General features: G+C 47.9%; 1 protein-coding gene across 3 annotated transcripts in view; it reads right to left on the reverse strand.

Moving 5' to 3' along the window:
* The window catches only part of BBOF1 (basal body orientation factor 1), a 312,268-nt gene that overhangs the window by 14,653 nt on the left and 274,691 nt on the right, over window positions 1–22,924 (reverse strand). For 2 of the 3 annotated variants that reach the window (XM_033952955.1, XM_033952956.1), the window contains exon 10: window positions 6,121–6,192. The exons of the other annotated variant lie outside the window; for it this stretch is intronic. In XM_033952955.1, coding sequence (XP_033808846.1) covers window positions 6,121–6,192 — 72 coding nt within the window. The remainder of the gene's footprint in view (window positions 1–6,120; window positions 6,193–22,924) is intronic. 3 annotated transcript variants of the gene reach the window in all.

Below are 22,924 nucleotides of genomic sequence, written 5' to 3' on the forward strand. Positions count from 1 at the left end.
CCTGCTATGTGGCTGTCAACTTGTCTGATGATGGAGTCCCCTACAACAATTTCTGTCCTCTCCATCTACTCTTGCTTCTCTAGCCGCAGGTCCATGTCCCTGGTGTATGTCCATCTCTCCGGCTGTAGGTCCGTATCCTCTGTGCAGTTCCATCTTCCCTCATCCTGGCGTTGGCTTGCACCGGACTTATCTTCTTGTGGGTTCCCTCCACTGTTTCCAGATCTCGCTGCTGTGTCTCCCATTTCTTCCTTGTGGTTGTCCTCCAGATGGTCCTCACTCTCTGTAGGTGTATCTCGGCAGTTCCACTGTTGCTAGTGATTTTCCACAGCATGCCTCCTTGATGAACTTCTCTAACTCCCAGGAGAAATAGAGGACAGCCTCACCACAGTTGAAGTGAACTTAGATCAGATATACTACCAGATCGACAAACTTAAAAGTGACAAATCCCCTGGACCGGATGAATTTCACCCAAGAGTCTTGAAAGAATTGAAGGTTGAACTCGGAGAGTTATTGCAAAAACTTGCAAACCTATCAATCAGAACTGGTCAGATACCAGACGACTGGAAGAAAGCGAACGTCACGCCAATTTTCAAAAAAGGATCGAGAGGAGAACCGGGCAATTATAGACCTGTGAGTCTTATGTCTGTCCCAGGCAAGATGATTGAATCACTGATCAAGGATAGCATAGTTCAGCACTTGGACACACACGACTTGATGAAACCCAGTCAACATGGATTCAGGAAAGGGAAATCGTGTTTGACGAATTTACTCCAATTCTTTGAGACCGTGAACGAGCAAATTGATAGTGGAAAGCCGGTGGACATAATATACTTGGACTTCCAGAAAGCGTTCGACAAAGTTCCACACGAAAGACTTCTCAGGAAACTACAAAGCCATGGCATAGAGGGAGATATACAAAGATGGATAGGCAAATGGCTGGATATCAGGAAGCAGAGAGTGGGCATTAATGGGAAGTTCTCCGACTGGGAGATAGTGACTAGTGGTGTACCCCAGGGCTCAGTACTTGGACCGATCCTTTTTAATATTTATATCAATGACTTGGAAAACGGAACATCCAGTGAGATCATCAAGTTTGCAGATGACACAAAACTCTGCCGGGCAATCAGATCGCAGGAGGATAGTGAGGAACTCCAGAGCGATTTGTGTCGGTTAGAAAAATGGGCGGAGAAATGGCAGATGAAGTTCAACGTGGAGAAATGCAAGGTAATGCATTTAGGCAGTAAGAATAAGGAATACGAGTACAGAATGTCAGGTGCAAGTCTGGGAAAAAGTGTACAAGAAAGGGATCTGGGTGTACTGATAGATAGGACCCTGAAGCCGTCAGCACAATGCGCGGCAGCGGCAAAGAAGGCAAATAGAATGTTGGGCATGATAAAGAAAGGAATCTCGAGTAGATCGGAGAAAGTTATAATGCTGCTTTATAGGGCAATGGTCAGACCCCACTTGGAATACTGCGTCCAACATTGGTCTCCCTACCTAAAGAAGGATATAAAACTGCTGGAGAGGGTGCAGAGACGAGCAACCAAACTAGTGAAGGGTATGGAGAAACTGGTATATGAGGATCGACTTAAAACACTGGGATTGTTCTCCCTTGAGAAAAGGAGACTGCGTGGGGATATGATCGAGACCTTCAAAATACTGAAAGGAATCGACAAAATAGAGCAGAGAAGATTATTTACATTGTCCAATTTGACACGGACAAGAGGACATGAAATGAAGCTAAGGGGGGACAAGTTCAGGACTAATGTCAGAAAGTTCTGCTTCACACAGAGAGTGGTTGGCATCTGGAATACTCTCCCAGGGGAGATTATTGCAGAATCGACAGTCCTAGGCTTCAAAAGCAAACTAGATGCATATCTCCTTGAGAGAGGCATATAAAGTATGGTTGGCTATAAAATAAACCAGGTGTATACCTGGCAGGGCCTCCGCGTGTGCGGATCGCCGGACTTGATGGACCGAAGGTCTGATCCGGAGATGGCGCTTCTTATGTTCTTATGTTCGATGGTTTCCTCTGTCTTGATGTTCTCTGCATCCCTGTCCTCCTCCACTGCTCGAAGTGCTTCCAGTTCCAGTATTCTGCCCTCCAGGAGTCTGACTTGTTTCTTCAGGCTCTCTAGTTCCCCACATCGAATGCATACATAAGACCGCCTCCCAGAGGGGAGGTAGTCATACATATGGAGATGGTGCAGAAAACTGGGTAGTTCAACTTCCTGCTTCTGTCTGCTGCTTCCATTGCTACCCACTTGCCAGTCTGCTATGGCTGGTCTCTGCGTCTGCTGTGGCTGGCCTCTGCATCTGCTGTATTTGCCCTCTGCTCTCCTTGCTTGTTTGTGTGTCCTCTGTGTCTGCTGCGTTTGCCCTCTGCTCTCCTTGCTTGTTTGTGTGTCCTCTGTGTCTACTGTGGTTGCCCTTTGTTCTCCTTTGCAGTGACTCGTCCCTTCTCAAGGCCTTTCATAAAGACGCTCTCGCTAAGGCGAGCACCTTTAATGCTCGCCTTCAACGTGTGCCGAACGGCTGAGCACTGTTTGCCCCTCCCTTTTACGGGGGAGCTCCAGTGGATGATGGGATGGGCGGAGCTAACTCTTGCTGCTTGCCCCTTGCTCTCTCCTGCCTTCTCTCCCATGCTGTTTCTCTCCTGCCTTCTCACTCCAGCTGTTTCTCTCCTCTGTCTCCTCTCCTGGCTTGTTGCTTTGCTACGAAGTGATTTGCTAATATGGTTTACATTGCTATCTTTTCTCCCCTCCCTCTGATATATTCTAATCACAAAATAGAAAATAAAATTATTTTTTCTACCTTTTGTTGTCTCATTTTATTCTTCAAATCATGTTGATTTCAGGCTCTGGGCTCTGTTTTCTTTTGTTTTCTCTTAACTCACTTGCCAGGGTCTCCTGACCATTTGACATTTCTTCTTTCTCCATGTTCACCATCCATCTTCTATCTCTTTGTATGTATTGTTCACCATGTTAAGCATGGGCTCCTTTTACTAAGCTGTGATAGTGGTTTTAGTGCGCGCTTAGTGCATGCAGAATTGCCGCGCACGCTAGATGCTAACACCAGCATTGAGCTGACGTTAGTTGTAGCGCGGGTTTAGCACGCGCTAAAATGCTGCGTGCGCTAAAAACGCTACCCCAGCTTAGTAAAATGAGCCCTATGTCTCCTATATGTCCCTTTCTAGTATTTCCCCTGTGCCCATCTCCCTGCCTTCATCATCTCACCATTCTATGATCCCCTCCCCCTGTGTACTGTTTACTCCTCTATACCTCCATGCCCCCCTAAGTCCAGCATCTTCTTTCTGCGTTCTTATTCTCCCCCATGTCTAGCCATCTTCCCTCTGTGTCCATATACCCTCCCATGTCTGGCATTACCCCTCTGTGTCCACATACCACCCTCATGCAACATTACCCTTTTTCTCCCTGTTCCTATGCTCCAATCCATGCCCATCTCCACTCTTTTTGTATATCTCCCTGTGTCCAGCTTCTCCCCTCTCTTATTCCCATACATGTGTGTCTCACACACTCTCCTTCCCTCCACTATGTTCAATATTTCACTCACTCTTCCTTCATCCCCTTAGTTCAGCTTTTCTCTTTACCTTCCCTTCTCTCTCCTCCTCCCTGTAGGTCCTGCAACTTTCTCCCCTCCCTCTAGCCCCCTTCCCATGGATCCAACACTTCTATCCCCTCCCTTCAGCTTCCAGGTATGGATCTGGCACCTCTTTCCCTTCCTGCCAATCCCCAGATCAGATCCAGCACCTGTCTCTCTTCCCTTCAGCTCCAGCCAGTCCGCAGCCCAAGCAACACCTTTCCCCCTTTGCAGGTGCAGCAGCCACCTTCCCATTCATGGGTCCAGCAGCCTCCCTCCCTCCCAATTGCAGGTCCAATAGCAAAACCCTACCTTCTGTGACTCCCCTTTGCGCCTTCTACCCAAGGCATACCTGCATCTTAGAAGCTTCATTGACCGAAGAGGCAATGTCGCAGGCCTGCTCCGGGACCTTTCTCCTACCAATGTAACTTTCACCACTTACGGACTGCCCCAGCAAGTGCAGTCTATGATGATATTCAGCGACACTCTCTGATGAGATGCTAATGAATCCCAACACTTAGATGGTCCAAAACAATTTAACTGAGTAGTAGTCTCTTCTGCCTGGTTAAATCGCTTTGAATACTGAGCAGATTGATTTTATGTGGATTTGGATTTAGTTCTGGTATTTAGATACAGTAGGTATAAGGGTTGTGTTTTTTATATACTGCTTTTCTGTATTTATAAGCAGGTACTTTCTCTGTCCATAGTGTACTCACAAGCTAAATTTTGTATCTGGGACAATGGAGGGTTAAGTGACTTCCCAGGGACACAAGGATGTATGTTAATATGACCATATTTGATTCAGTAGAGCTCAGCGTGACTTTTCTTATAATAATAATAATGATAACTTTATTTTTGTATACCTCAATACCACATAGAAACAAAGAATATGATGGCAGAAAAGGGCTGTCAGCCCAACAAGTCTGCCCATTCAAGATCCCTCCCCCTTAAGCACTTCCTCGAAGTGAACCCACATGTTTATCCCATCTTTTCTTAAAATCAAGCACGTTGCTGGCCTCTACTACCTGAAGTGGAAGATCATTCCAATGATCAACCACTCTTTCAGTGAAGAAATGCTTCCTAATATCACCATGAAATCTCCCACCCTTGATTTTTAACGGATGCCCTCTTGTTACCGTAGGTCCTGTAAGAAAAAAGATGTCTTCTTCCACCTCAATACAGCCAGTAACATATTTGAACGTCTCTATTATGTCTCCCCTCTCTCTGCGTTCCTCGAGAGAGTATAGCTGCAACTTACCTAGACATTCTTCATAGAGAGATCGTTGAGCCCTGAGACCATCCTAGTGGCCATTCACTGAACCGACTCTATTCTCAGCTTATCCTTTTGATAATGTGGCCTCCAAAATTGAACACAATATTCCAGTTGAGGTCTCACCATGGACCTGTACAACGGCATCACAACTTCAAGCTTTCGGCTGACAAAACTTCTTCGGATGCAACCCAGCATTTGTTTAGCCTTGGATGAAGCTATCTCCACCTGATTGGCAGTCTTCATATCTTCACTAATGATTACTCCTAGGTCCCGTTCTGCCACAGTTCTTGTTAAGGTCTCACCATTTAGGGTGTAAGCTTTGCATGGGTTTCCACTGCCAAGGTGCATAATCTTACACTTTTTGTCATTAAAATTCAGTTGCCAAATTGTGGACCATTGTTCCAGTAAAAGTAGGTCCTGCAGTTCAGAGCGGTTTACAGAGAAAGAGACTGTACACAGACAGCGATGTTACAGAAAAGACTTTCAAATTACATTAGCAAGTCAAGAGTAGTCAGGTTTTAATTGATTTCCTGAAGGTTTGGTAGGAGGGTGCATTTGAAATGAGGGTGGTTAGACATTTATTCCATTTGCCTGCTTGGAATGACAGAGATCTATCAAGGAATCTCTTGTAGATACAGCCCTTCAAGGATGGGAAGGCAAATATGTAGGTACTACTTGTGCAGGTGGTGCCTGGAAATTCAAAATGGTGCGACAGGTATATTGGGGATGAACCTGTTAAGGTTTTGAAGCAGAGGCAGGCAAACTTGAAGATGATCCTTGCCTCTATCGGTAGCCAGTGTAGTTTTCTGTAATACGGACTTACATGATCCGATTTTTTGAGACCATAAATGAGACGGACAGCAGCATTCTGAATGACTCTCAATCGTTTGATAGTTTTCTTAAAGGATCCCAAGTATATGATATTGCAGTAATCTAAGATGCTTAAGATTAGAGATTGAACCAGCAGTCGAAAAGAGAGGAAGTCAAAATAGTGTTTGATGGTACGAAGTTTCCAAAGGGTGCAAAAGCATTTTTTAACCTGAGCATTAGTATGATCTTCAAAAGTCAGGCAATGGTCCAGGATGACTCCAAGAATTTTGATAGTAGATTTGATTGGGTAATTTAACCTGTTCAATTTCAAAGAGGTATTAGTTATCTTATGTTCATTCTATTCTTTTTCATCCTACATTATTTAGGTGTCTGGATTTAAGTTGGTGCATGTCAGATTTGTGAACAAAGTCTCTTACCTAAGTTTCTCTTTCTCTAGATCCCTGGAATCAATTGCAGGAAGAGAAGGGTACAAACTTTGACTTGGTTTCCTTTATTAATTAGTTTAAACATGCAAAAGGAAAAAGAAATCAAGTGAGTACACATTAGCAGAAATTATCTTCTACCATAGGGTTACCAGATGTCCGGGAAAACTCAGACATGTCCTCTTTTTAGAGGACTGTCTGGGCGCCTTGAGGGATTTCCAAAACCTGTCAGTTTGTCTGGCTTTTGGAAGTCCTGAGTTCAGAGGCCACGAATGGAAGTCTTTGTGCATGCGCGGATGTCACCATGATGATGTTATACACGCATATGCATGTGATGTCATTGAGTCGATGTCCACGCATATGTGGCCTTCGAGCTCAGGGAGGTTCATGTTGGGGCTGGGCTGGGGGAGGAATGGGGTGGGACTTGAGACAGAACAAGGTGGGGCCAGCCATCCTCTTTTTTTTTTTTTTTCAAACAGGAAATCTGGCAACCCTATTCTATCAGGTCTTTAAGATATTCCCAAGTTTGCTTTATGATCACTTTAAATACTGGGGCATGGTGCTAGAAGCTGAAATACTCTTTTTGTTTATAAACCAGTAGTCATATCAGCCTCCACCATAAACTGCCCCATGGCAATGCAGTATACTAAAGGCAACAATACTGCATGTTTCCTACCAAGGAACGGCTCCAGCAGAGGCAGAATCAGTCCTGCGTTTTCTAGCTTTAGCACCATAAGACAGATACAGGCTTGACAGCAATAGTGCAAGCTTTTCCTCCATCAACAGACTTAAGAAAATAAGAACTGCCACACTGTGACAGACCGAAGGTCCATCAAACCCAGTATCCTGTTTCCAACAGTGGCCAACCCAGGTCCCAAGTACCTAGCTAGATCCCAAGTAGTAAAACAGATTCTATGCTGCTTATCTTAGGAATAAGCAGTGGATTTCCCCAAGCCATCTCAATAATGGCCTATGGACTTCTCTTTTAGGAAATTGTCCAAACCTTTTTAAAACCATGCTAAGCTAATTGATTTCACCACATTCTCCAGCAATGAATTCCAGAGTTTAATGACATGTGTGAAGAAATATTGTCTCTGATTTGTTTTAAATCTACTTCTTAGTAGCTTCATCGCATCCCCCTAGTCCTAGTATTTTTGGAAAGAGTAAACAAGTGATTTACATCTATCCTTTCCACTTCTCTCACTATTTTATAGACCACTATTATATCACCCCTGAGCTGTCTCTTCTCCAAGATGAAGAACCCTAATCACTTTTGCCTTTCCTCATAGGGAAGTTGTCCCATCCCTTTTATCATTTTTGTTGCCCTTCTCTATAATTTTTCTAATTCAGCTATAACTTTTTAAGATACAGTGACAAGAACTGCACACCGTATTCAAGAAGCAGACACATACAAGGGCATTATAACATTTTCATCTTTGTTTTCCATTCCTTTCCTGATAATTCCTAACATTCTATTTGCTTTCTTAGTAGCTGCTGCACATTGAGCTGAGGGTTTCAACGTATCTTCAACAATAGAATAGAAACATGATGGCAGATAAAGGCCAAATGGCCCATCTAGTCTGCCCATCCACAGTAACCATTATCTCTTTCTCTCTCTAAGAGATCCCAGGTACCTGTCCACGCCTTCTTAAATTCAGACAAAGTCTCTTGTCTCCACCACTTCTTCTGAGAGACTGTTCAACACATCTACCACCCTTTCTGTAAAAAAGTATTTTCTATCACCTCTTAACTTCATCCTATGCCCTCTCATTCCAGAGCTTCCTTTCCAATGAAAAAGACTTGACTCATGCACATTTACATCAGATAGGTATTTAAACATCTCTGTCGTATCTCCCCTCTCCCACCTTTCCTCTAAAGTATACATATTGAGCTCTTTAAGTCTGTCCTCATATGCCTTATGACGAAGACCATGCCCCAATTTAGGTAGGGTTTCCATTTGGAAAATCTGGACCCCTAGACCTGCTCCCAAGATTGCCCAGTCCCATCCATCTCCGCCATGTCACGCCTCCGCTACTGCCTCCAAGCCCGCCTCCAAGCCCACTCCCTGCTGCCTGTTATCATTAGGCAGAATAGTAACAGAACCCGAAAAAATGGGAGATGAAAAGAGCAAGAAAAACAAAAGTTCCCAAACCCCAAGAAGTAGAACTGGATAAGGGGGAGAGGCAAATCCAAGAATGGTAATCCTGCTATAAAACAACCAAAAGAAATAATTTCAGTGAATGGGAGAGCCCTCAGTCACACAGCCTCCCTCCGGGAACTCCCAGAAGTAATGGCTGTCACTGGCTTACACCCAAAAGGGTGTTAACTGTGAAACATCCCCGGGCTCTCTCTGTGTAAATTTAGTGATGAAAGTGCACAAAAATAGTGCTGAGTGCAGAAAATAAATCAAAAACACACTCTACAATTCAATAAAATTGTCTCTACCCCTTATCCAGGGGGCCAATGTACAAAAATCAAACGTCCAAACCCAGCAAAGCAAGAACCAACTGAAAGTACTTAGCTTCTCCGTGGAAAGACAGCCAGCAGATGATAAATTTGTCCGACGGGACTCTGTTTCAGGGGTGGACACCCCCTTCTTCAGGAACAGCTGGGCTGCGCTGTAGCCCCCAAATCATCAGGCACAGCAATTTGACAAAGCGGAAAATGGCGCTTGACCGGAATGAATGCCTCCAATTTAAACTGCAGATTCAAGAAACGTCATTAAATTGACGTATCACATGACTACACGAGCCGCAGGGGAGAGAACCGCACATCTCCCCAAGTGACCTCAAAATAAAAAAGCTGAAAAGAAACCACAGACAGGGAAAAGAACCCCTGGGGAGGAAAGAATAAGGAATGGTTAAAAGGTATGCTGCCATTCGATGTATTCATTATGTCCAGTGGGAACTAAAGCCTGGAGTTCAAAAATCCAGTATTGTTCCCTGCGTTGTAACAATGATAGCTTATCCCCCTGATAGTCCTCATATATTTGTTCAATCACGAACCACTGCAAGTCCTGAAAAGTGTGACCTAGTTTAATGCAGTGAGGCACAAGAGGAGAACTCATCGCTTGAGTATTGATCCGTGAGCGATGCGCAATAAGACGTGTTTTTATAGTTCTTTGAGTACGTCCCACATATACCATATGGCAAGAACATATGATAACATATATAACCCACTTGGATTTACAAGTCGTAGCTGATTTGAAGGTATATGTTTTGTGGGTCGTTGGATGTTTCCACATAGTGCCCTCGATAGTGGTTTTACAGATGTCACAAGTGTCACTGCATTTTAGATGTTGACCGTCACGATAAGGGTTACTGCGGTCCGAGATGTACCTGGAGTGGACTACATAGTCTGCTATGTTCTTAGCACGGGAATATGCAATGCGAGGAAGATCTTGAAAGCTAGAATGGAGCTGAATAATATGCCAATGCTTCCTAATGCTCTGGGCTACAGCAGCAGCATGATCTGAAAATGATAACACACAGATGGTTTTTAACATCCTCTTGAGGTACAGGATTGGAGAGCAAGAGAGTCCTGTTGGCATACAGAGCTCTATTGTAGGCATTATGAAGAACTCAATGGGGATAATCCCGCTCTTTAAACCGAGTGTATAACTTCCGAGTTTGAATCCGGAACTCTTTGAGATCCGTACACAGTCTCCGGGCACGTAAAAACTGACTTATGGGCAGAGATTGTTTAAGCTTGGTAGGGTGACAACTGGTGTAGCTCAGATAGTTGTTAACCTCAACAAGTTTTCTGTAGATGGTAGTAGTCAAGATGTGATCTGATTTCTGAACCCACACATCCAAAAAAGAGATTTGACACTGATTAGATGAGAAAGTGAATCTCAAATTGGTATCTAAAGAGTTGAGCCATTCTAAAAAATAAGATAGCAACTCGGGGGGTCCAGTCCAAATACAGAACATGTCGTCAATAAATCTAAGCCACACTTTGATGTAATGATACCAAGTGGAAGGATACAGATGATGTTCCTCGAACCGTGACACATATAGATTTGCAATACTTGGGGCTGCTGCAGTGCCCATAGCCACACCATGGGTCTGGAGAAAAAATTGTTGGTCAAATTGAAAATAATTATGATTCAAAACTAGCTGAGCCAGTTGAATAAGCAAATCAGCTCTAATGCATTCATGATGAACATCCTGCATGAAAATTCTGGAAATTAATTCTAGAGCTGCTGTCTGAGGTATGTTAGAATATAAAGATTCCAGATCCATGGTGACCAAAGTGTGAGTGTCCTGAATATCCATAATCTGTTCAATGCAAGACAAAAAATGAGTAGTGTCTTTAATATAAGACCTAGCATTAATAACTTGAGGTTTCAAAAACCAATCGATGAATTTGGACAGAGGCTCCAGGACTGTGCCTCTTAAGGACACTATGGGTCTGCCGGGAGGAGGGTGTATGTTCTTGTGAATTTTAGGAACAATATAAAAAGTGATACGTCAATTTAATGACATTTCTTGAATCTGCAGTTTAAATTGGAGGCGTTCATTCCGGTCAAGCGCCATTTTCCGCTTTGTCAAATTGCTGTGCCTGATGATTTGGGGGCTACAGCGCAGCCCAGCTGTTCCTGAAGAAGGGGGTGTCCACCCCCGAAACGGAGTCCCGTCGGACAAATTTATCATCTGCTGGCTGTCTTTCCACGGAGAAGCTAAGTACTTTCAGTTGGTTCTTGCTTTGCTGGATTTGGACATTTAATTTTTGTACATTGGCCCCCTGGATAAGGGGGGTCAGGGTGGTATGGAATCATGGTGAAGGGTGACAAAGGGGGTCAGGGTGGTATGGAAGCATGGTGAAGGGTGACAAAGGGGTCAGAGTGGTATGGAAGGGTGTGGAGGATGAGAAAGGGGGGTCAGGGTGGTATGGAAACATGGTGAAAGGTGAGAAAGGGGTCAGGGTGGCATGGAAGGGTGTGAAGGGTGAGAAAGGGAGTCAAGGTGGTATGGAATTATGCTGAAGGGTGACAAAGGGGGGGTCAGGGTGGTATAGAATCATGGTGAAGGGTGACATAGGGGGTCAGGGTGGTATGGAAACATGGTGAAGGGTGAGAAAGGGGGTCAGGGTGGTATGGAAGGGTGTGGAGAGTGACAAAGGGGGGTCAGGGTGTTATGGAATCATGGTGAAGGGTGAGAAATGGAGTCAGGGTAGTATGGAATTATGGTGAAGGGTAACAAAGGGGGGTCAGGGTGGTATGGAATCATGGTGAAGGGTGAGAATGGGGGTCAGGGTGGTATGGAAGGGTGTGGAGGATAAGAAAGGGGGGTCAGGGTGGTATGGAAACATGGTGAAGGGTGACACAGGGGGGTCAGGATAGTATGGAATCATGGTAAAGGGTGAGAAAGGGAGTCAGGGTGGTATGGGATCATGGTGAAGGGTGAGAAAAGGTGTCAGGGTGGTATGGAAGCATGGTAGAGGGAGAGAAAGGGGCAGATGCTGATGGAATTGCAGGGAAAGAGACATAAGGGGGAAGGATACTGCATGGAATTGGGTTGGAGGGAGAGAAAGGGGACAGATGCTGATGGAGTGGGGGAAAGGGAGAGGAGAGAGTGAAATGCCAGACCATGTGGGTGTGGGAGAGGGAAGGGAAGAAGAGGAGAGGAGAGATGCCAGACCATTGGAGGAGGGAAGGGAGGAAGATGGGGGTGAAGGGAGAAATGGAAGGGGGATGCATAAAGTTTCTAGAACAGGAATAGAAAGAGAGAAGATGTCATATAGAAGGGGCAGAGAGAAGGTAGACAGTGGATGAAAGGAAGAGAGTGACAAAAAGATGAGGAAAGCAGAAACCAGAGAAGACAAGGTAGAAAAAAATTATATTTATTTATTTTTTGCTTTAGGTGAGATGCATTGCTGTTTCTGTGATTGTATGCAGAGTCCAGCTTCTTGGTGCTTCAGTTTAACCTTTGTCTATGTATTTTTATTCTATCTCCCCATTTACAAAACTGTAGAGTGTTTTTTAGCATTGGCATCTGAGCTGTTACCACCGTGGCTAAAAACCACACTACAGTTTTGTAAAAGGGGGAGGAGTTAGTTTGTGATTACATACTAGGCGAAGGTGTTTTCTGTGTTCTGTGTGTTCGAAAAGACATGGTTTTCTGTTAGGATTGACTGTGTAAGATTGATCTGTACTAGTCTGGCTTGTTTAGTTTTACAATGGGTTTATTGATGTACTGCTCACTGCAGTATGTAAGATGCTGCCTTTTCCTAGATATTCATGTGTAACGTGTGGATGGTTACTGAAAATCATGTTTTTCATACAGATGGGGGGGTGTCAAAAAATGATGGGCCCTGGGTGTCACACATGCTAGGTATGCCACTGTAGCTAGCCCCCCCCCCCCAACTTCTTAGGGGTCTTTCCACTTTGATGAGTCCAAACTTGCTCAAAAGTAGGCGAGTGCAACACTCCCACATCTCGCAGCCACAGATGAGTCTCCTGAAGCAAACATCCCACTGTAACCTCATCAATTCACAATACACTATACTCCATTTACTAATCTAATCTAAATCTTAGGTTTGTATACCGCATCATCTCTACATTCGTAAAACTCGACACGGTTAACAAGAGTTAGGGTAGAAAGGAACTCCAGTGGAGGGAAGAGGCAAAATGAAGAGACTATTCATCCTATTAACATTCCATGACCCTATAGAAAAAAGTTTACCATCCCCTCCCCGCTGAAAGCCCTCCGCCCCACCCTCCTGCAAGTTGCTGATCCCCCCTTGCCAAGATCAGCTAGTCAGTAGAAAGTGAAATCAAACCCCCCTGCTTCCCCAAATTATACCCAAATAACATCCCATCACCCATCCCCCAAAAGAAAACCCCCCTCAACGTCCCAATCTATAAATCAGGAGAGTACCCCGAACCATTGAAAGGGGAAAGAGAATACGGAGTAACCCCTTCCCACCCCCATCCAAACTCTAATACAACAAATCAAACTCCCCAAATCCTCAACTGCTCACTCCACCCCGCCAACCTGAGCAAGGCAGAAAACATGTAACCATCAAACTCTCACATGTCTGATATAGATTCCAAAGTAGAAAGTAGAAGAGTGTAAACCAAACACAACTCAGCAATATCCAGGTCCACAGATGTCCAAATAAACCCACTAACGGGACTCAGGAAATTCTTCAGGTAGCAGATTTGGCAGTTTTCTTGCCCGATCTCAATACTGTGGTCTATGTCCTACTCAGTCCAGATGTCTTTGCAGGTTCCAAAATGGTTGCTGCGTCTGGGAGATTTGCACAGCCCAAATCCCGCATCATAGACCACAGGCAGACTCCAAAGGGGAAAAGCCAGCGGTATTTGTAACCCCCAGCACGTAATGCCTGTGTAACTTCCTTAAAGGCTTTACGTTTCTACAGTGTGGACCAGGCTAAATCTTGATAAACCCCCCCTTCCAAATCCTTCCACTGAAATTGCGACTGGCGTCGTGCTGCTTGCAGAACTCTTTCCTTCAAAGCGAAATCCCCAAAACAGGCAATAATATCCTTTGCCCCCTGTCCTCGAGAGGGCCCCAGGCTACGATGGGCCCGCTGCAGCAGGATATCATCCGGCACCGCTGCTCCAGCCATGCTAAGGAGTTGTTGACAAAACTCCCATACCACCAACTTGCAGTCACGATATGCTTCCTCGGGTATGCCTTTAAATCTCAAGTTACAGCGGCGGGACTGATTTTCATGATCCTCCACCTGCGCCTGTAACTCCTAAAGTTCAGTGGAGATGCGGCTAATATTTTATTTAATCCTCGACACAGAGGTAGCCTCCACGTGGTCCTCGGTCGCAGAAACTTGGGCCCCAAGTTCACCAACATCAGAGCGAAGCTCTGCCAGGGCCATTTTCACATCAAGTCGGACCCCCACCATCTCTTCCTTCAATTTGCGGAACCACATCTGCATAGTCTTCTGTGTCTCTCCTCCGAACTCCAGCTGGTGCGCCTTGATGCCTTCGTCCTCTGACTCGGAATGAGTCGAGTGCCCCGCAGCCATCTTGGTTTTCTCCACGCTCTCTCCCGGCTGGTCTGACACCGATTTGTCCTCTCCTTCTCCAAAATATTTATATTTTTCCAGCTTTTTTCGAGTCACCATAACTGGAGCAACTCAAAACCTCCCGAGTAACCAAAAATACAATGCACTAAAAGCGTTAAACTCCTCTTTTCACTGCAGCCCCGTTGAAGCTCTCGGTTTAGGCAGCCATACACCAGGATGACGTCACTTCCTCCGAGATGTTGAATCTTTGATGGGCCAGTCGTCCAGGTATGGGAACACCTGAAGACCATGGTTCCGCAGAGCTGCTGCAACCACCACTAGGCACTTGGTGAACACTCTTGGAGTTGATGCCAGGCCGAAGGGTAGCACTCTGTACTGGAAATGCAGATTCCCCACCCAAAATCTGAGGTACTGACGGGAGGCTGGATGAATGGGAATGTGAGTGTAAGCCTCCTTGAGATCTAGAGAACAAAACCAATAGTTCTGATCTAGAAGGGGATATAGGGATGCCAGGGACATCATAAAATTTTTCTTTGATCAAAAATTTGTTCAGAGCCCTGAGATCAAATATAAGAACATAAGTAGTGCCTCTGCTGGGTCAGACCACAGGTCCATCATGCCCAGCAGTCCGCTCCCGCGGCGGCCCAACAGGTCATGACCTGTCTGAATCACCCCTTGGTTTCTCATCGAAGTCCTATCTTCCCATCAAATTCTTGACCCTTTGTCCCCGCACCCCTTTCAGTACCCTACGATCCCTTTGTCCCTCAGGAATCTGTCCAATCCCTGTTTGAATCCCTGTACTGTATTCTGCCTGATCACTTCCTCCGGGAGTGCATTCCATGTGTCCACGACCCTTTGGGTGAAGAAAAACTTCCTTGCATTTGTCTTGAACCTATCCCCCTTTAGTTTTTCCGAGTGCCCCCTCGTACCCGTTGTCCCTCTCAGTCTGAAGAACCTGTCCCTATCCACCCTCTCTATGCCTCTCAGGATTTTGAAGGTCTCTATCATATCTCCCCTGAGCCTCCTCTTTTCCAGAGAGAAGAGACCCAGCTTATCCAGCCTCTCAGCGTATGGGCAGTTTTCCAGCCCTCTACCTGCTTCGTTGCTCTTCTTTGGACTCTCTCAAGTACCGCCATGTCCTTCTTGAGGTGCGGCGACCAATACTGAACACAGTATTCCAGATGCGGGCGCACCATCGCCCGATATAGTGGCATGATGACTTCCCGCGTCCTGGTTGTGATACCCTTCTTTATGATGCCCAGCATCCTGTTGGCTTTTTTTGCCGCTGCTACACACTGTGCGGATGGCTTCATTGATGCATCCACTAGCACACCCAAGTCTCTCTCAAGTAGAGAATGACACGGTGGCGGTTTACCCACGGCCACCGCATTTTAGCCGCGGGTCACCCGCCGAAAACGGGGAAGAAAACTAGCAGTCGCTGCGGCGACGGGGACAAGGCCATTCACCGCCCGCGGGGCGGTGAATGGTCTTGTCCCCCGCAGTGAGGCATGAAGGATCGCGCGGTCCCCGCAGCTCACACCCGCCTGCCCAATCGATTCTAGTGTTTAGCCAGCTCTCTCCCTTCTCCTCACCTTAGTTTGTAGGTTTTCTTTTTCGGCGACCTGCACGCTTTCCCAAAGAGCCGCGCACGCGCGGCTGCTCAGTGTTCAATCTTCTGCTCTGACGCAACCGGAAACAGGAAGTTGCAGCAGAGCAGAAGATTGAACACTGAGCAGCCTCGCGTGTGCGGCTCTCTGATAGCGTGCGGGTCGCCGAAAAAGAAAATCTACAAACTAAGGTGAGGAGAAGGGAGAGAGCTGGCTAAACACTAGAATCGATTGGGCAGGCGGGTGTGAGCTGCGGTGACCGTGCGATCGCTAGTGTTCCCGGCTCAAATTGGAAGGAGGGAGTGAAAGGGAAAAGGATTCTGGGCCAAGGGGATGAAAACGGAAAGAAAAACCCACAGCAGGAAAGAAAGGGAAGGCCAGGCAGATGAGCCAGATGCTAGAAGCAGGGGGGGGGGGGGGGAAGAAAGAGGGAAAAAAGCTAGATGGGGTTGAAAAGAAGAGACACACTGGTATGGAAGAGGAAGATAGGGGAAATCTGGACACAGGAAGGTAACAGAAAGAGGGGAAATTATGTGCATGGGGCATAGGGACAGAGACATAAAGGGGACATGCCATGGGGATGGTATATGGACACAGGGGGGGGGGGGCAATGGCAGATACATAGGGGAGATATTAGAAATGGGGAAAATAGGAGCACAGAAGCAAGATGGTTTGTGGGGATGGGACAGGGACCGAGCTTGCAGGCTCCAGTGGCTTGCACAAATTACATTGTAACGTGCCATGAAAATAAGAGGGAGGAAGGTAGATAGATAAGCCATGTGAGAGGAGCTGAAGGGTAGTAGAAAGGAACAGATGGTAAAGGAAGGAGGGAAGGGTGGTGGTGGAAAGGAATAGGACAGACATTGAAGGAGGGTGGAGAGGAACAGACCCCGAAGGGAAATGTGGAAGACAGAGTGGGAAGAAGACAGATGCCAGACTATGCGGGAGCGGAGGGAAGAAGATGGGTGCTAGACCAATTGGGGGGGGGTGAAGGGAGAGGCACAGTAACAGCAAATGGAAGACGCAGAGAGAAGACACACAGTGGATGGAAGGAATTCAATGAGAAGATGTGGAAAGCAGAAACCAGACAACAAAGGTAGAAAAAAAAATTATATTTATTTATTTATTTTTTGCTTTAGGATAAAATAGTAAATTAGTTGTGTTGATAAAAATTTATAAACAAAGCCCTGCCAGCTGAACATCTCTTTCTCTAGTTCAGCAGCAGGAACTTTGATTTATAAGAAAGGAATAAGCTAAATATTACAGTACTAAGGCTTATATGGATGCAGCGGGGACGGTGACGGGGCGGTGAATGGGATGGCAGTGGCGGTGACGGGGCGGTGAAAGGGATGGCGGTGACGGTGAAGGGAACGGCGGTGACGGGGCGGTGCAGAGGATGGTGGGCCGGTGACGGGGCAGTGACGGGGACAGATTTTTTCCCCGTGTCATTCTCTACTCTAAAGTCCGCTGTCTCCCAGCAGTGCCCCCCCCATTTTGTAGTTGAACAACGGGTTCTTATTTCCTATATGCATGACCTTGCATTTCTCAACGTTAAAGCGCATTTGCCATTTGTTTGCCCAGTCTTCCAGCTTGTCCAGGTCCCTTTGCAGGTCCTCACACTCCTCCCTGGTCCTAACTCTTCCGCAGAGTTTGGTATCGTCCGCAAATTTTATAACCTCGCATTTTGCCTCTGTTTCCAGGTCATTGATAAATATGTTGAAGAGTAGCGGCCCTAGCACCGATCCCTGCGGCACACCGCTCGTGACTCCCCGCCAGTCTGAATATTGGCCCTTCACTCTGACCCTCTGCAGTCTACCCGACAACCAGTGCTTGATCCATCTGTGCACATCCCCTCCCACCCCGTGGTTCAACAGCTTCCTAAGCAGCCTTTCATGTGGCACCTTATCAAAAGCCTTTTGAAAATCGAGGTAAATGATGTCCATGGGCTCCCCTTAGTCCACCTGACTGCTTATTCCCTCAAAGAAGTACAGTAGGTTCGTAAGGCATGACCTTTCCTTACAGAATCCGTGCTGGCTTGTTCGCAGTAAGTCATTTTTCTCGATGTGTTCGCAAATGTTGTCCTTGATCATCGCTTCCACCATCTTCCCTATAACTGAAGACAGGCTCACCGGCCTGTAGTTCCCGGGGTCACCCCTCGATCCCTTCTTAAAGATAGGTGTGACATTCGCCAGTTTCCAGTCCTCTGGCACCTCTCCTGTTTTCAGGGATAGGTTGCAAACATGCTGGATTGTGCCCGCTATTTCCTGTCTTAGTTCCTTTAGAACCCTTGGGTGGATCCCGTCCGGTCCCGGTGATTTGCCGCTTTTTAGCCTGTCTATCTGTTTGAGGACATCCTCCTGACTTACCTCTATATGCTCCAATTTTTCGGCCTGTTCCCCCCTCATGAGCTCCTTTGAGTCCGGTATATTGGATGTGTCTTCGCACGTGAAGACCGACGAGAAGAACGTGTTCAACCTCTCAGCTACCTCTTTATCCTCCTTAATCACTCCTTTCCTATCCCCATCATCCAACGGCCCCACCTCCTCTCTCGCTGGTTGCTTCCCCTTTACGTAACTGAAGAATGACTTGAAGTTTTTCGCCTCCCTGGCCAGCCCCTCCTCGTATTCCCTTTTTGCTTTTCTAACCTCTCGGTGACATTCCTTTTGGCAATTCCTGTGCTTCTGGTGATTTTCCTCCATTGGGTCCTTTTTCCATCTCCGGAAGGTCACTTTCTTGTCACTTATTGCCCTCTTTACTTCAGTTGTCATCCAAACCGGGCTTTTTGACCGCTTGTTCTTACAGCCTTTCCTGAAACTGGGGATGTACAGGTTTTGTGCTTCCTGCAGGGTGTCCCTGAATAGGGTCCAGGCGCTTCCTACAGTCTTCATCCTAAAGCTGTTCTTGAGCTTCCTCCCCACCATTTCCCTCATGGCAACATAGTTCCCTTTCCTGAAGTTGAGCGCAGTCGATGCGGTCCTCCTCACTATGGGTGTCCCTCTTTCTAATGTGAATCTGATTGCGTTGTGATCACTGTTGCCTAGTGGTCCTCCCACTTCTACCCCTCTTGCAGGCCCCCCTAATCCGTTAAGGATGAGGTCAAGAGTAGTTCCCCCTCGCATCGGTTCCTTGACTAGTTGTTCCATGAAGCAGTCCTTCACAGCTTCTACGAATTCCGTTTCCCTGGTGCAGTTGGAGTGACCCGTACTCCAGTCTATCCCCGGGTAGTTGAAGTCCCCCATCACTGTTACATTTCCAGTACTGCATTCCTGCTTCAGTTCTTCCAAGTCTTGTCCAACTGCATCCGGCGTACCAGGTGGACGATAATACAGCCCCAGTTTTATGTCTGCACCTTTGGTTCCCGGCAGTTTGACCCATAGTGATTCCAGCCCCTCTGCCTTTGTCGCCGTATCCATCCTGACCGAGTAGATAGAGTCCTTTATGTATAGTGCTATGCCTCCCCCCTTCTTGTGGGTCCTGTCCCTCCTGTAGAGCTTGTACCCTGGCAGCGCCATGTCCTATTGATTGTCCTCTGTCCATCAAGTTTCCGCAATTCCAATTACATCCAGGTCCTCCCCTTTGGCCATGACTTCCAGTTCACCCATCTTGGCCCTGATGCTTCTTGCATTCGTATATAAGCACTGTAGGTCCCGGCGTTTGTCCCCCACCTCTGCTTTTACCTGGACCTCCTTCCCTTGAGTTTCGGGCTGTTCACCCGTTAACTGTGCCTCTGCTTTACCCTCATCCTTAACCCTCGCAAATTTCTGCCTCCTCGTGTCCCCTCCACCCCCCTTCCCCGCTTTTCCTCGGAAATTTCCTGCCCTGCCAGCCCCCTCCCATGTTCTTGTCCCCTGGGCCTTGGTTTGATCCCTCTTGCCTTGTGGCTCCTCCTTATTGCCTTCTGCTTGCATTTTGGTTCCACCCCGCCCCCCTGAATCCCCCTGCCACTTAAGTCCCTCACAGCAAGTTGCTGTTACCTGGTGCTTCCCTCGCTGTCTGATCTCGAGCTCCATCGGTTCCCCGTCCTCTTCCTTGTAGTAGTCTTCCCGTTCAGCATCCTTTCTGGATACCGTTGTCCGAAGCGTCATCAGGTCTGCTGTCGGCTTTCCCCCTCTCCTTAGTTTAAAGCCCTCTCGATCTCCTTCTTCATGTTGGTTGCCAGTATTCTTGTTCCCACCGTGCTCAGGTGCAGGCCGTCCCGCCTGTAGAGCTTGCTCTTTCCCCAGAAGGACGACCAGTTCCTCACAAAGTGGAAGCCCTCATCTTCGCACCATTTTCTCAGCCACGCATTCACATCCTGGAGCTCGGCCTGCCTCCTTGCATCTGCCCTCGGGACCGGCAGGATCTCCGAGAAGGCTATCCTCTGTGTCCTCCGTTTCAGCTTCCTTCCCAGGACCCTGAACTGGTCCGTTAGCGCAGGCATGCTGAAGTTCCTCCGGCTCACATCATTTGTTCCGACGTGGATAATTACTGCTGTCTCCTCTGTTTCGGCTCCGTCCAGGATCCTCTCAATTCTGTCGGCGATGTCCTTTGTCTTGGCCCCTGGGAGACATGTCACTAGCCGGTCCTCTCTCCCTCCGGCCACATGACTGTCCACCTCCCTCAGGATCGAGTCTCCTACAACAATTGCAGTCTTCCCCTTTCTCAGTAGCCTCCTCTGCCTCACCGTATCCTTGGTGTATCTTGGTGCTCCTCCCTCGGGGTCCTGGTTCGCCTCGGCCCCCTCTGTTTGTTCGGCTTCTCCACTGGGTCCATCCTCTGGTGGGTTGTGGCTCTCATCATCTAGGGACGCCTGTCCGTGATGCTGCTGGTCTTTCTCCTCCACCCTCCTGTAGGCTTCTTCGATGTATCTCTCAAGGTCCCTCACCTGATCCTCGATGGAGCTTGCTGTGTCTGGTTCCTCAGACGCCTGGCCTGGCTCTTCTAGGGCGTACAGCCCTTCCAGCTCCTGGACCCTGGCCTGCAGTCTCCCGACCTCCTTTTTCAGGCTCTCCAGTTCCCGACACCGACTGCATATGTACTCCCGCCTTCCCGAGGGGAGGTAGTCGTACATATGGCAGTCCATGCAGTACACTGGAAAGCTCCGCTGTGATCCGGCTGCCTCCATTTCAGTCTATCTGCTCTGCTCTCTGGTCTTTCTCAGCTCTCCTACTCTGGTCTCCGCTCCCTCCTGCTACTGGTGTCCTCTCTCTCTGCCTGCTGGTGTCTCTCACTCTGCCTGCTGCTGCTGCGTCCTCTCTCCCTCACTCTCTGTCTGCTGCTGGTGTCCTCTCCCCGACTCCCCTCTGGTGTGTGCTGACCCTGTAGTGCCTTGGCCCTTCTCAAGGCCCTTCTCAAAGGCGCTCTTGCTAAGGCGAGCCCTTTTGCCGCTCGCCTTCGCCGCGCGCCGAACGGCCGCGCGCCGTTGGCATGCCCCCTTTTAAGGGGGAGCCCAGGCGCTGACGCTGCCTCTGACGCGGTGGGGGGGCGGAGCTAACTCTCGCCGCTTACCCCTGCTGCTAGCCTGCCTGCCCGCCTTCTGCCTTCTTCGGCGCTCCCCTCTCCTGCTCCTCCGGGCCTCTCCTGCTCGTTGCCGCTCTCCTGCCTGCTCCGGCTCAACTCCTTTAAGGGGGAGCCCGGGCGCTGACGCTGCCTCTGCCTCTGATGCGGTGGGGGGGCGGAGCTAACTCTCGCCGCTTACCCCTGCTGCTAGCCTGCCTGCCCGCCTTCTGCCTTCTTCGGCGCTCCCCTCTTCTGCTCCTCCGGGCCTCTCCTGCTCGTTGCCGCTCTCCTGCCTGCCTGCACGTGGTCCGAGATGCAGGTCGCGCTCCGGCTCAACTCCTTTAAGGGGGAGCCCGGGCGCTGACGCTGCCTCTGCCTCTGACGCGGTGGGGGGGCGGAGCTAACTCTCGCCGCTTACCCCTGCTGCTAGCCTGCCTGCCCGCCTTCTGCCTTCTTCGGCGCTCCCCTCTCCTGCTCCTCCGGGCCTCTCCTGCTCGTTGCTGCTCTCCTGCCTGCCTGCACGCGGTCCACAGATCGCCTGTCTTCTTTGGAACTAGGAAGTAACGGGAGTAAAACCCCCTGCTCTTCTGTTCCAAGGGAACTTCCTCGATGGCATGGAGATGAAGCAGAGCTTGAGCTTCCTGAAGAAGGGTGGTCTCGGAAGGATACTCTCTTGGAGCAAGCTTCAGCGGAATCTGAGTGAAATGAAGATAGTATCCTTCCCTGATGATGGACAGCACCCAGAGGTCTGATGTAATGGTCTCCCCTCGATGGTAAAAATGATGGAGACGACCTCCTATGGGAAGAGGAGAGGACAGAGGCAGAACGATGAAGGTTATGCTCTGTTTGAGACAGTCAAAAGGGCTGAGAAGCCTTGGTTGCAGCAGAAGGCTGAGGTTTTTGTTGCTTCTGCTGCTGTTGCTGTTTCTTAGGAAGTGCTCAAGTGTAAGGAGCTGCTCTCAGAGGATAATGCCTCTGATAGGATGGAAGAGGTCGAGAAGGCTTGGAAGGAGCTGGCTTAGGCTTTGATCTGACTATGGAAGCAAAAGATTTCTCGTGCTCAGACAACTTCTTGGTGGCGGTCTCTATGGATTCATCAAAGAGGACATTGCCCTCACAAGGAATATTGGCCAGACGATCCTGAATGTTCAGGTGTATATCAATAGTGCGAAGCCAAGCAAGGTGGTGCATCGCTAATGAGAAAGCAGTGACCCTCAAGGAAAGCTCAAAGGCATCATAAGATGACTGAAGAAGGTGCAGCCTGAGTTGTGCTAGTGTAGCAATGACTTTCTGGAACTCTAAAAGCCTGTGCTGAGCAAGGTCCTTAGTAAAACCAGGGAGTATTTCAATAAAAGTAGTAAAGATGAAATATTAATTCAAAACCCTGGAGGCCATCATCGAATTTTGATAAAGGCGATGGCCAGACTTGTCCATGGTCCTGCCCTCTCTGTCAGGAGGTATGATAGCACAGACCCTGGAAGGATGACTCCTCTTCAAGGAAGATTCAACAAGAAGGGACTTATGAGATAGTTGAGAGTTCTCAAAGCCCTTGTAATGTACAGTTCTATACCTCAATTCCAACTTGCCTGGAACAGCAGGAATGGAATAAGAAGTCTCCAGGTTTCGTTTGAAAATCTAAGAAAGAAGTCTGTTAAGAGGGAGTTTGAGAGACTCCGCAAGAGGCCAAGGCAAACCCATTTCCT

This window comes from Geotrypetes seraphini, chromosome 7, assembly GCF_902459505.1.
Source record: "Geotrypetes seraphini chromosome 7, aGeoSer1.1, whole genome shotgun sequence".
Taxonomy (NCBI): Eukaryota; Metazoa; Chordata; class Amphibia; order Gymnophiona; family Dermophiidae; genus Geotrypetes; species Geotrypetes seraphini.